Genomic DNA, 13,219 nt, shown 5'->3' on the forward strand with positions numbered 1-13,219 from the left:
TCAAGCCGCAGACTGCGTTTCACGCTCGGCAAGGAGGTTCGAGAGGGCCGGCGTACCCGCATTTGATCCGGTCGGATCTACAAAGCCCAAGTTGGCCGCTGACTCTTCGAGAGGCTCGTTACCAAGGCTGGTGTCTACCGAGTCCGTCGATACGGGCGAGAGGACCAGCTCACCTCGAATCTCAGAGGCAATGCGCTCATACGCCTCGTCGTCGGCGTACTCGCTCTCCCAGCTCTTTAGCTTCGCCTCCTCATCATCGAGCGTTGGGGCGTCCGGTTTCTTCAGGTCGGCAATCATCACAAGGTTGCCCTTGATTTGACCCAGCTCGTTCTCGTCGGATTTGGCCTTCTCAAGCTTGGCCAAACCTTCCTCTACCTTGGCGAGGCGCTCCTGAAACATAGTCGTCAGCTCTCGCCTCGCTTCCTTTTTCGCACGCTTGAACTTGGCCTCGATATGCCTTTTGAACAACGCCACCTCGGTGCTTTTGGCTCTCCTAGCCTCCTCGAGGCGAATGACCGAGGCAGAGACCTTGTCAACATCAGCGCGGAGAACTATCTTCTCCTCTTCCAGCCTCGACACCCTAGTCATCGCCTCGTTCAGCTTCCCCTTCGCCGCCGTGGTCTCGTTTCGAGCCTCGTCCAAGCAACGTTCAACCTTAGACAGGTCTGCCTCGTATTCAGCCATCAGCTCGTTGATGGCCGCTACAAACTGCAAGGAATAATGCGCGTTAAACACTTGGTGAGAATTCGATAAAATAAGGAGAGCAAACAGAATATACCTTGGTACCGCGCTGTGCCATCGCGCCGTACGACCTCGGTCTCCTCAGCTTCTCAGGAGGAGGAAGACGCGTGTTCGCATTATTAACACATGCGAACATTATTGCCGAGGCGTCAGGGTCGTCGACAACCAGTTTGCGTGCAGCGGGATCACCGGGAGCCTGCTTGCGCTTCTTCTTGGACGGCTCGTCCTTTTGGACAGCAACGCCCTTCCCCTTATCAGTAGCCGAACGTTTTCGGCTAGAATCATGCTTCTGTACAACCGAAGTCGGGGGCCTCGATGACTTCGGAAGAGCCAGAATAGCTGAGTTTGGAGGAGTTTTACTCCGCGCCGCAGAGTCATCTTTGGGCGCCTCAGGAATAATCTTGCCTGGTTCCACCTCAGGCACTGTTTCATTCTCGGTCGCCTCGGCAACGTTTGCCTCCGCGGCTCGGATCGTGCCTTCACCTTCACGGCTCGGCGGATCGTTCTGAGGGACAGCCTCGGCCTCTGTTCGAGCCGCCTCGGCGGCTCGTCTCGCAGCTTCCTCTTCTTCACGCCTTTTCTTGTCTCTAAGGTTAATGATCACCATCTTTTCCCTGGTGTCTAGCGAAGAATTTGAAGAAGAAGAGCTAACAGGAACTCTGGCAAGAATGGCTCGTGCTCTTTCCACTCTCTCGAATGAAAAATGCTTCCTCCAATTAACTCTCCGAGCCGCAAGAGAATCTCGAACAACAAAGAGGTCGTCGGAAATCGGGGGAAGAATGTTCCAAACTGCAAAAACAACACGGGAACAATCAGCTCAGTAAGGAAAGTATATACAATAAATAGTTCTGAGCCGAGGCAAAGCTTCGGATCGGCTACCAAGTTGTCCCCAAGCGGTTTTGGTTTTGTGAACGTAGTCCTCGCCAACTGACGCCTCGTTCACCAAGACGTAGAAAAAGCGCTCGGTCCAGAACTGATCCTTGCTTGGAAAACCGCCTATAATCCGACGATTGGACTTGTTGGAAATATAGAATTTATCTCCCTTCAGAGCTTTCCTGATTTCCAGCAAGTTTAGCAGGTGATTCAGTTCAATATCAAGCCCGTATTCAAAGCTTCGAACCAAAATACCAATCATGTGCCGCAGACCCCTCGGCATTATCTGCCCGATTGAGATTCCATGTTTCCAGAGGTATTCAAGGATAACTCCGGGGATCGGGAACCAGAGAAAGCAAAGCTCAAAGAACGCCTCGTATAGAGTGAAGTGATTCTCAGCAGGTTTGTCGGCTCGGTCATTCTTCTCTGGGACGACAAATTCCACCGCCTCGGATATCCCAAAACGATATCTCAACGCCTCGAATGAGTCAGGGGAGGAGAGCGTAGAGCCGGGCGGGTCAGGTTTTTGTCTTTTCACTCGTTTCTCTCGCCCAGATGTAGAGGCACCTCGGGACGCCATGAGACGTTCTAATTCACGCTTCGCCTTGAACAAATCAAAGGGAAACGCTTCCTCCTCGGATTTCACTACGGCATGATTAACTTCTTCGTCGAGGGCGGGATCCTGAGGGCGGCTCGTCAAAACCAACGGCTCGTCATCTGGAGAGCGAGCGCCTGACGAATCGGAGCTATTCGACGCCTCGTCACCTTCAGATTCACGGTTGGAAGGGCTCGGCGAGATCCTGTAACACCTCCCACCTCGGCATCTACACGGCTCGACTCGTAGTTAAAAAGCGAATCCAATGAGTCGTCGGAACGGTTCAACATGATTTACAGCTTATACGAGAATTACAATATTACGCGGCGGACTTCCGTCGGGAAAAGATCTGGAGCGGCGGAGACCTCGGAACCCTAGCCGGAAAATAAATAAACTAGAGAGAGAAAGAAGAGAGAAGGGAGAGCTACCTTTTAGTGAAAACGAGTGGATCTGAAGATTATGAGAAGGAATGAAAGAGCTCACCTATTTATAGGATAACCGAAGCGCGTGAAATCCGCGTGGACCTCGGGATGACGCAAAAGTGTTCAAAAAGGGCGCGTGAGATCCGAGGCGAATGCATAACTCTTCGGCGCGTCCGTTATGTATGCCAACACTCAGGATGTCTTGAAAAGAACTAACAGTCACTCTGTCCAGGTAAACCGAGCCCACGACACAGCTATGGTTATTCGAGAATGTCTCAAACTGCGTAAACCAAGCCGTGCTTTGTCGATACGGCTCGACGATTTCATAAGAACATCTCGTCGTGATCATTGACACGAAACGGCTCGGTAACTTTCTTTGAAAACGCCTCGTCGTTAACAAAACGGCTCGGCATTATCCAGATCTTGAAACGCCTCGTCGTTAACAAAACGGCTCGGCATTTTCTTTATCTTGAAACGTCTCATCATTAACAAAACGACTCGGCATTATCTATATCTTGAAACGCCTCGTCGATAAACATAGCTCGACATTTTCCCTCAAACAGCCACGCCAAAAAACAGCTCGCTATTATGCCTCGTCGAAGAACGGCTCGGCACTTTTATTCCCAAAACGCCTCACCTGGGATCGTTTCGCAACGGCCTAATTCGATGGTTTATCCCATGTCCAGGAGCAAGGAACCTCATCACTCTCGTCTCCGAAACTGACGAGCTGGGGGGCTAACTGTTGGGGTCGGTTTCACCCCAAGTGGATAAAACCATCTCAAAATGACTAAGTATGGAAGAAAACAAATTTGGTCGAGCTGCCCACCAAATATGGGCCGAGCTGTCCCACAAAACAAGTGGGCCGAGCCGCGCTCACCAAGACGAGTGGACCGAGCCGCGCACGAGAGGAATGGGCCGAGCTGTGAACGGGCCGAGCCGTAAGGAATAAGTAAATGGGACGAGCTGTGCAAGATAGCGAAGGGACCGAGCTGTGCAAGATAGCGAAGGGACCGAGCTGTGCGAGAAAGCAAATGGGCCGAGCTGCATAAGAAGGGGAATGAGCCGAGCCGATTTTGGGCCGACCCAAGGCTTTGAAAGACAAAAGCCCATAAGAAAGCCCTAAGCGAAGTATTATGATGGTGGCCGCACGAAGCGATACGGAAATGTTCCAAAAATCTCTCCCGAGATTCCCGGTTAGGTGGTTCAAGAAGTTAGTATAAATAGGATATCTCTACGATTCATTATGTAACTTTGGCAACCCTAAGCAATAAAGACTAAACACTTTCACAACAATAAAAACCTTCTTTCTATCTTACTGTTCTTGCGATAAATCCTAGAAATTTCCGATCCCTTAAGTTTTCCTTAACGAATTTTTTGTTGTGCGAGTTTTACGTACACACATTTGTACCCATTTTCACCATTGATTTCAAATGCTTTTTCAAAGTTTTTCATTAGTTTTATGAACTTTTATTATAGGTTTTCTATGTTTGTAGTTAATTTCAAGGTTCTTTTCAGGAAACTTAAGAAAAAACATGGCAAAGTGGAAGAAATCCATATTTTCAGCTCAGAGTAAGACCGTCAGAATCTCAGCCTCAACGTAAGACCTTCTCACCATCTGATCCAGCTCAAAATTGGAGACATTCAAGACGAGACAATAAGCTTTCCATAGCACTTTACATCAGGATAATCCAACGGTGCAATCAAAAGTTATGTAAAGAGCAAGTTGACCAATTTCACCAGTACCGGAAGACTCACCCGTGACAAAAGTACATTCCCTGCCTCATCAGATTCTGCACCAGAACAAAGAGAGTGATCGATATAGGCTCCAACTAAATCGATTAGAAGCTATGCTGAACCAGTATATTGACTTCCAAGTTGTTACTGAAGCTACCTTGTACAAGAGAATTGATGATCTCACCAATCACGTTAAATCATTGGAGGAACAAAATTTCAAAGATATTTCCACCCTGAAGGAGAAGATCGAAGCCCTTGATGAAGAACAGCCAAAACAGAATTATGTTATCCTTCAAGGTTCAATCGATGTCAAGGCTGCTAAACTATCAAAGAAGCCAGTGAGTTTGCTTCATGGTACAGAGGAAGAACAGATGGTGAACTTCAAAAGATTGAATTTTGCATGAGTAAGCTTGAGCACAAGACCAAGGAGACCAGCTCTGACATAAAGTATCTCTCTAACTGCCAAGGAGACACAAACCTTATGGTGAAGAAGATCTTTGAGAATCATAAGAAGGATTCTCTTGTTCATAATCAACAAGAAGAAGAAGAATCACCAATTCTGATGCAGGAGATCCTACAATGGATACCCAAAATAGTTCTGAAGACATCCTGGAAGAGCAAGAAAGAGAAGCAGTTGGGCGACCTTTGGAACTCCCCAACGTGGCCGCAAAAGTTTCAACCATGGCGGAAGAACACTTGGCCGCAGCCGCAACACCTTCACCCGCGGTGAACTACTCTTCTTTCCAAAGTTCAAAACACCAAGGCTCTGAAGATCCAGAAGAGCATAACCCTCACATTCCATGCATGATGATCGCAGAAAGTGAACCAGTTGTCATAAATGAGGAGGATGAATCACTTAAGAGGATTGAAACGCCTTACATAGATTCAATCATCTGTTTCGATGCAGCAGAGTTTTACTGTGACCCTTACTCCGCATTTGAAGCACCAGACCATCCACAAGAAAGACTAATTCGAATCCTGCATAAAGTTCAAGACAAAGGTCAATTTTTGATCTCTTGTGACATTAGAGGTGAAAGATTTCTCAATGTTCTTTGTGATTCTGGAGCTTGTATTAACATGATGTCCAAGGCTACTGTTTTGGGACTTGGCATAAAGAACATTTCAAGTACCAGGAGAAAGTTTAGCTTAGCAGATGATTCAAGTGCAACTCCAAGAGGGATAGCCAGAGACATATCTCTAAGGATTGGAGATTGCCTAGCCCCTGTTGATATTTACATAGTCAATACCAAAGATAACTCATATCCAGTTAATTATAGGATAAATACAACTCTGAATAATAATTAATTATAGCTTTCGTAGGGAGCCAATTCGTGTACGTATGTGCGTTGTGATAATCTTTTTCATTAGACCACCAAACTTTGTTTACTTTTTTATTAAGATACCCGAGCGGTGAGAATATGTCTGGTATACCCTCAACTACATATGTCTGGCCTACTCCGCCATCATCATATCGTCGGAAGCTCTTTTACGTGTTTGTACTTTTGGGGCAAAATAGTATGAAAGGAAGTGTGAAGTCTCTTCGGTCAAACTTTTCGCCACAATTGAGACTTCAACTTTAGCTAGGTTTTTGTCTTTATCCTTAAGATGTTTCATGAAACGCTCGAATGGATACATCCACTATACTGAACCAGCCATCTAGTTCTGCTTCGTAAGGGAGATGAATGGGAAAGTGTTCTATAACATCAAAAAATGCCGATAAAAATATCTTTTCTAAGTTGCAACAACAGTATTGGAATATTAGTTGCCAGTTGTGCAATTACTTCATCTGATAATGTCCATATACTAAGATCCCGAAAAAAACACCAATGCCTGCATGCATAGATAATAGGGTTTAAATAGTCGAATTAAAACTTATATATATATATATGTTATAAAGAAGTGTACTTATTTAATTTACCTCCAACTGCTTCATGAAAAATTTATGGCAGGAGTTCACTAAATACAAAAGGAAGTAATTGTTGTATAAACATGTGGCAGTCATGACTTTTCATCCTAAGAAAACTTTACCGTTTTCTCAACAGATTTAGAAAGATTAGAAACATACCCATCAGAAAATATATCCATCAGGAAATATACTCATCAGGAAACTTAACGTCAGATAAAACTCATTTGAACTATGCTGACTTCTGTTCTGCACCTAATCAAATATAGGAACCGGTGCTTTTCCGTTTCTCAGTATATGAAACTCATTTATTTAAGAAGAACAAAAGTATTTGTATTGAAGCGCAAATCGATCAGGAGGGAGGGGGACAGGAAACAGTAACTCTTGGGGGAAACTTGTACACTCAAGAAATATGCCCGATGGTTATTGGGTTCATCATAATTGGCACAAAAAAAACATTTTTTGGCAACTTTCGTATTGGAAAGATCATTTGCTCAGACACAATCTTGATGTTATGCACATTGAGGACAACTTGTTTGATAACATCATGAACACAGTTTTGAACGTGCAGAGAAGAACAAAAGACAGCGATAAGTCAAGATTAGACTTGCCTGAATTATGCAACAAAAATCTTTTGTTCATTCGATATGGATGATTTTTTTGGTAAAAACTTGCAGTGACAATCAAACCAGCATGTTTTTCTACCCTGTTTATGCTGAAACACATTAGTTTGATCAAGAATATAAGGACAAGATAATTTCATGTATGTAGTCAATCCTGATAGCATACCGTATGCGAAGAAATCGCTTATTGTCCACATAAGCACCACCCGCGTTTGATAACACCTGATTTTGACCACTTTTATGGATCACTTTCAGTATCTTATGCAGGTGTTTTTACTCAGTTTTAAAGGTTTTATAAGTGTTTTCCGTGTTTTGGAGTTTTAAAAGGCTTTTCAGGAAACTTGGGACTTTGGAGTGCATTTTGGAGCAAAAGTACATTTTTGGATAAATTCAGACCGTCAGAAGTTTGTCAACCTATGAAGACCTTCTCACCGTCTGATCATCCCCAAATTTAGAGACATTATAGAGAAGACAACCAGCTTTCCAACACACTTGGAATCAAAGCAATCCAACGGTTAGATCTCCAGATATCATCAATGCACTGAAGGCCGATCAACACAAGCCTAGTCAAGCACAAGTGCTTTCACCCGCGGCCAGCCTTCTCCCCACCGTGGCTCAAGAGGTTTCAACCCCGGTGGACCTATGTCCGAAACTCAGAAGCCTAACTAAAGCCCAAGACAGTTCCTGCACCCATTTTACAAGCCCTAGACGCCCAAAACTTGGAGAAACATTATAAATACTCATTTTTATGTCTTTTGTAAGGAGAGCCTCTTTCTTCTCTTTGAGAGAGAACTCATTTGTAGTTTTAGGTTTTATTTTTATGCATTTGTAGAAGCTCTCCATCACCACTCTGTCTTCAATAAGAGAAGTTTTTCTGCAACTTTGTATATTTTAATTTTCTTCTTCTTAGTTCTAAACCGATGATGATGTCTACCTCAGCTATGTATGAGTACTCACCTAGTTGGACGAAAGGGTAATCCAAAGGGGCCCCATATTCGAATGACATCTAGGTTTTTAGGAAAAGAATTTCGATTTTTAACATGATTCTCCCATTCATCTAAATCTCAAAGCAGTAATTTTGGATTGATCAAGCAAAATCCGATCCTAGGTTTAATCCGAGCCACGAGAGTGTTGTATCTGGTTTGTCTGAACTGGATCTTATGGACGTCACCGTCGTAGGAGACGAAAGCTACCTACGGAGGATACGTAAGCAGAGATGGATTCCGATCTACAAAGCATGATCTTGTTCTAGCATGAGAGCGAGAGTTAATTGCCATGAACAAGTGATTAGATGATTAGGGTGACGAGAGTTGGCTAATCTCACATGTGTCTACCTAGTTTTAGAGTCATAGAAAATACTTACCTAAATTCTTTGTGTTTTAGAACATGAACCCTAAAGATGAATCTTGAACCCAGCGCCATTTTTTCATATAGTTTTCAACCAATTTTTATTTCCAGCTTTTTAATTCTCTGCTAATTAGATTTAGTGACAAACCAAACACCATTTTTATTAGATTAGGTTTATGATTGTTTTTAGAATCAGTTAGGAGTCCTCAAAATACAGATCTCTGTGGATTCGATCCCTAAGTACTACTGCATTTGATGTGCACTTGCAGCTTTTCTAGGGTAAAACTTGTGTTGCCCACTGCACTCACATCAGCGTTGTAAAATTTTCCTCTTGGAACAGTCATATGTTCGAACGCTGGTATACCACAACTAATTCAACTTATGTATGAGTGACTGAAAAAATACATCGAGAGAGCCCTTCGGATGATTGGGACCTGGGACTAAAATATTCAGAAAAATAAATTATCTTTGCAAGCACATATCTGGGGGAAGGTTCTATGGCGACAGGATTACTGGCTATAAAGAATATTGCCTACCAGACATACCGAATAGACTAAATTCGTTAGTGCAAAGACCAAAAAAGACATTCTATTTGGAATTAGCAAAGTCTGTGTGTACCGCATTAAAGTGTTTCCACGCTTTTGCATCTGACGCATGAGTAACTTCTCCATCTACTTGTGTATGTTCTGCATGCCACCTCATTGATGCAGCTGTCCTTTCAGATTGATAGAGTTGTTTTAAACTATCAGTTATAGGAAGATACCACATCCATTGGTACGATATCCTTTTACGCCTAGAAGTTTGTGGATTGTATCTCGGTTTTCGGCAAAATCGACATTCATGCATCTTATCATCATCTTTCCGGAAAATCATACAATTATCAACACATGCATTATTATCTCATAAGGCAGACCAAGACTAAAAAACAACTTCTGTATTTTATAGTATGTTTCTACGGCCAAATTATCCTCCCGGAGATATTTTTCATAAGACCAGCCCAATCATGATTTGTTTTAATTGACGTCATCCTAGATGCCAATGATAATTTAGACTGACCTTCTCTATATCCTTCATAGAGTGGCTGATTAGCAGTGTTTAAGAAATCATAAAATTGTTTAGTATCTACATTTGGTTCCTCAACAACATTACCAATATGCGTTTCATGAAATACATCTGTAACCATTTCATGCATCATATCATGATCTGGACCTTGATCATATTGATGTTGATTAGACTTATAGTAAATTGGTTCATAAAAATCTACATGACTTTGATAATTACTACTGTTACCAGCATTCTCTTCAGTATTACTATCATATCCTTCTCCATGTTAATACCAAACAAAATATTACAGCATAACTCTATATTTAATAAATGTTTCCACACCGTATCAATTATAGTATACCTCGTATTCTTGCATTTGCAACAGGGACATATTGCATCTTTCTGCTTTCTTTGGTTCTTTTCATATTTGTTGCCTGATACATGAATATTTCTAACCCGTCCTTGAATTCTTTCGTCAACGCCCCCTCTGAATTTTTTGCATAAACATCCAGCTTCGTAGCTCGTATATAGACATTTTGAGAAAGACTCTCTGTATATTTTGTGTGTGTGTGTTTGTTGTTTTTATGAATGTTTCTATGAAATGAATATGAATTTAGAAAAAAAAATCAATTTTCCAAAATATAACATTACATCGATTTTACAATGAATTATAGATATACAACGATTTTACATCGATTTTACGACTAAAAAATTTAATGAATGTTGGTAGGTGAACATACTGAAAACTTTGTTCACCTACTTTTATATTTCGACGCATAAACTTCCTAAATTAACATCGAATCCATTTCATCATAAACTCGTCGTATATTTACATCAATTTTACGACGACTGTACAACGACAGTAAGAAAACATATTTTGTCATAAAATCATCGTATAATTGACGATGATATTATGACCAATTATTGAACTATCATATAATCTTCGTACGTCATTGTAAATATACGACGATTTTATGACAAAGAGATTTTACGATGATTTTACAACAACTTAAAATTATGTCGTAAACTTGTTGTATAATCGATGTACATTTAGAAAAATTCTATAATCGTCGCAAACGGTCGTCGGTAATAGATTGTTCTCTTGTAGTGGTTTGTCCCTTTTTGTTGGCTTGAACAGTACTCAACAAGTAAACAATCAACATGTTACGTCCATCATTTTTTTTTGTCGTCAGCCTAAGTACTTAGAATGGTTCGATTAGCCAAACTGATGGTACTGAGTTTACATAAAATAACATCTTGAGGGTAGACACGAACACTTCGCGCTAAATTATCCGCCTTTGAATTCTTGGTGCGTGGGATATATGATAGTATGAAGAATCTGAACCTGTCATTCATCTTCTCAATCTCCTCCAAGTGTAGAGCAAAAGCTGGCCATTCTTTGGGTGTAAACACCATCTTCACAAACTCTGAACAATCGTTGCAAAAGCTACTTCCGTCTTCTGATTCTCGAGCATATAATGCATAGCCCATATGAGGGCTTTCATTTCCGCAGGCATAAGACTTCGTCTTACCTTTTGTGCTCCCATTATTTTGTCCATAGCACCCTCTTGAAAATAGTACCATCCTAATCCTGCTAATAAATCCAGATCTTTCAAAGAGCCATCAATATAACTCCACCAGCCACCGTAGTTCAAAGGTATTGACAAGTTCGAAGAATTGCAAAGATCTACAGGGGTTGAATCCTGTTCAGACCTTTGAGCCTCCTCCCATAAAGACGCTTCTGTTTCCGCCATTTTTAATGTAATCTGTGGATCTATATCCTTATTCGAGTACACTTTCTCATTCCTTGCCTTCCAAATATACCATGCCATCCATGAAAACTGAGTGTTATTTACCTCCTCTCGAAGTCTCCAAAACAGATAATCAAAGTTCGAGTAAACAAATGGCCTCGGAAAAACCCCAGGGGTGTTGGTATCTGGGATAATGCCCAAGTTTGAAATGCAGGCGGGCATTCAAAAAGAACATGATTAATTGTTTCTTCTTCCGTTCCATACTATGCACATTGTGTATCACATTGTATTCCACGGGTGAGTAACCTAGCCGACATTGAGAGACACCTAGATATTACTTGCCATATAAAATGTCGTAACTTCGGCGCACATTTTAAATTTCAAGAATATGCTTGTAGTACTTTTATGTCCAGGCCAAAGAAAACCTCTGTGATCTCCTTAGAAAAATAACGCTCAGTTTTATATCCTGATTTCACCGTATATCGTCCAGATTTTGTGAAATACCAACCCAGTGGGTCTGGCCTAAACGAACTACTAGTGGGAATTCCCCGAATAATTTTCACATCCTCTGGGTCAATAATTGCCATTATCAAACCCTGGTTCCACGAGTTTGGCACTGGGTCAATCAGGTGATTAACCACAAGATTCGGGTAATAATAAAAACCCTTACAAATGGCTGATTTCGGGCGAGAAGAAGCAATGTGTCTACTGCGTGAGGGAACAAGTTTTACCCTTAATAAAAACAAATGAAAGCCGCAAGTGCACAGCTAATCAGTTGTAGTACTTAGGGATCAAATCCACAAGGATTTGTGTGCCTGGTATTTTCGTACGGTTTCTAACTTTATGTCTAGACTAAATTGGTTTTAGGGGTTGGCTGTTTGTCACGGATTAAACTAAAACTAAAGAAATCAAATAAATATATCCTAAAAAGCAAGTAGATAATCGAATGGAAGCAAATGAAACAAGCAGAAAATCAAACTAAGGCAAATAAAATGCAGATCTAAAGAAACAAGTAAATATCGACTGGTTTGTAAACTATGACTAAAAAAAAGCCGAGCTTTCGGGAACTCTACAGGAATCATAATCGGTTTCAACACTAGGGATTTTAGATTAGAATTGACGGATATTGAAATATTAGGGTTCTATGTCGTGATCATAACCAATTGTTTCTCGCAATCCTGACCAGTAGGTTTCCACTCTGATCCTGGAGGGGAGAACGCAAGAGCTGCACAGGACTCGTCAGTACTCACGATTTTACCGCTGGTAGGTTTCCACTCCTATGGAAAAATCGCCTGTTTCATTCTAGGTCGGATACTTAATGAAAACTTTGGCAACACTAAGTATCTAGATCAGAGACAAGGTGATGAATCAAGCATACATGCATTAAGGATGAGAATAAATAGAGAACATAGTTAAAATCCCAGATCTATAAACCTAGATGACTTAATCGATTATGAGAGCCCCTTTTGGGAACCTTAAGCCCAACTCGGGATCTACTCAGACATGGCTGAGGTCGACATCATCATTGGTTTTAATTAAAGCAATCAAAAACAGTAAAGAAAAGAGATGAAAGAAAGCTTCTCTATTGATGAACTCAGAGTTTGACAATCTTCTCTAACGGCTGGGAAAAAGGGTTTCTGTAAAAATATGAAATGTGATGTCTAAAAACGACCTAAATGACAAGTATTTATAGTCTTCAATACTCATGGTCTCTAGGGTTCCGGAATTGAGGCTGGAAAATGACTTGGGCTTTAGAGATGGGCTTTTTAGGTCGGAGATGGTTGGCCGTAGTCGCGTGTGTTGCAACCGTGGGAGATGAAGGCTTGGCCGCGGTCGCATGGCCCTAGCCGCGGTTGCGTGGCCCTAGCCGTGGTGGATGGGTTGTTGGCCACGGTCGCGTGACTTGCTGGCCATCTTCGATTGTCTCCGGGGCAAATGGAATATCTTGAGATCCAACCATTGGAATGTCTCCAAACCAAGTGCATTTGAAAGCTGGTTGAGTCTTCTATAAGTTATCCAATTTTTAGGGTGATCAGACGGTGAGAAGGTCTTTGTCTCTTCATGAGAATTCTGACAGTCTACATTTATCTAAAAGAGTCTTTTTGTTCCAATTTGCACCTCTTTATCTCAAATTACCTGAAAAGTCTTTTAAAATCCAAGAACATAGAAATTCTTTGAAAACCTTT

At 41.8% G+C, this 13,219-nt stretch overlaps 1 protein-coding gene across 1 annotated transcript; it reads right to left on the bottom strand.

Moving 5' to 3' along the window:
• Nucleotides 1–3,333, bottom strand: LOC112089790 (uncharacterized protein At3g60930, chloroplastic-like). The gene is made up of 4 exons (XM_024160548.1): nucleotides 3,269–3,333; nucleotides 1,621–2,438; nucleotides 779–1,530; nucleotides 1–708 (listed from the first exon to the last, which is right to left on the bottom strand). The coding sequence occupies exons 1-4, from the start codon at nucleotides 3,331–3,333 to the stop codon at nucleotides 1–3; spliced, it is 2,343 nt and encodes a 780-aa protein (XP_024016316.1).
• Nucleotides 3,334–13,219: the final 9,886 nt, after the last annotated feature.

The sequence above is a fragment of the Eutrema salsugineum genome, unplaced genomic scaffold (assembly GCF_000478725.1).
Source record: "Eutrema salsugineum unplaced genomic scaffold, Eutsalg1_0 scaffold_11, whole genome shotgun sequence".
Classification (NCBI taxonomy): domain Eukaryota; kingdom Viridiplantae; phylum Streptophyta; class Magnoliopsida; order Brassicales; family Brassicaceae; genus Eutrema; species Eutrema salsugineum.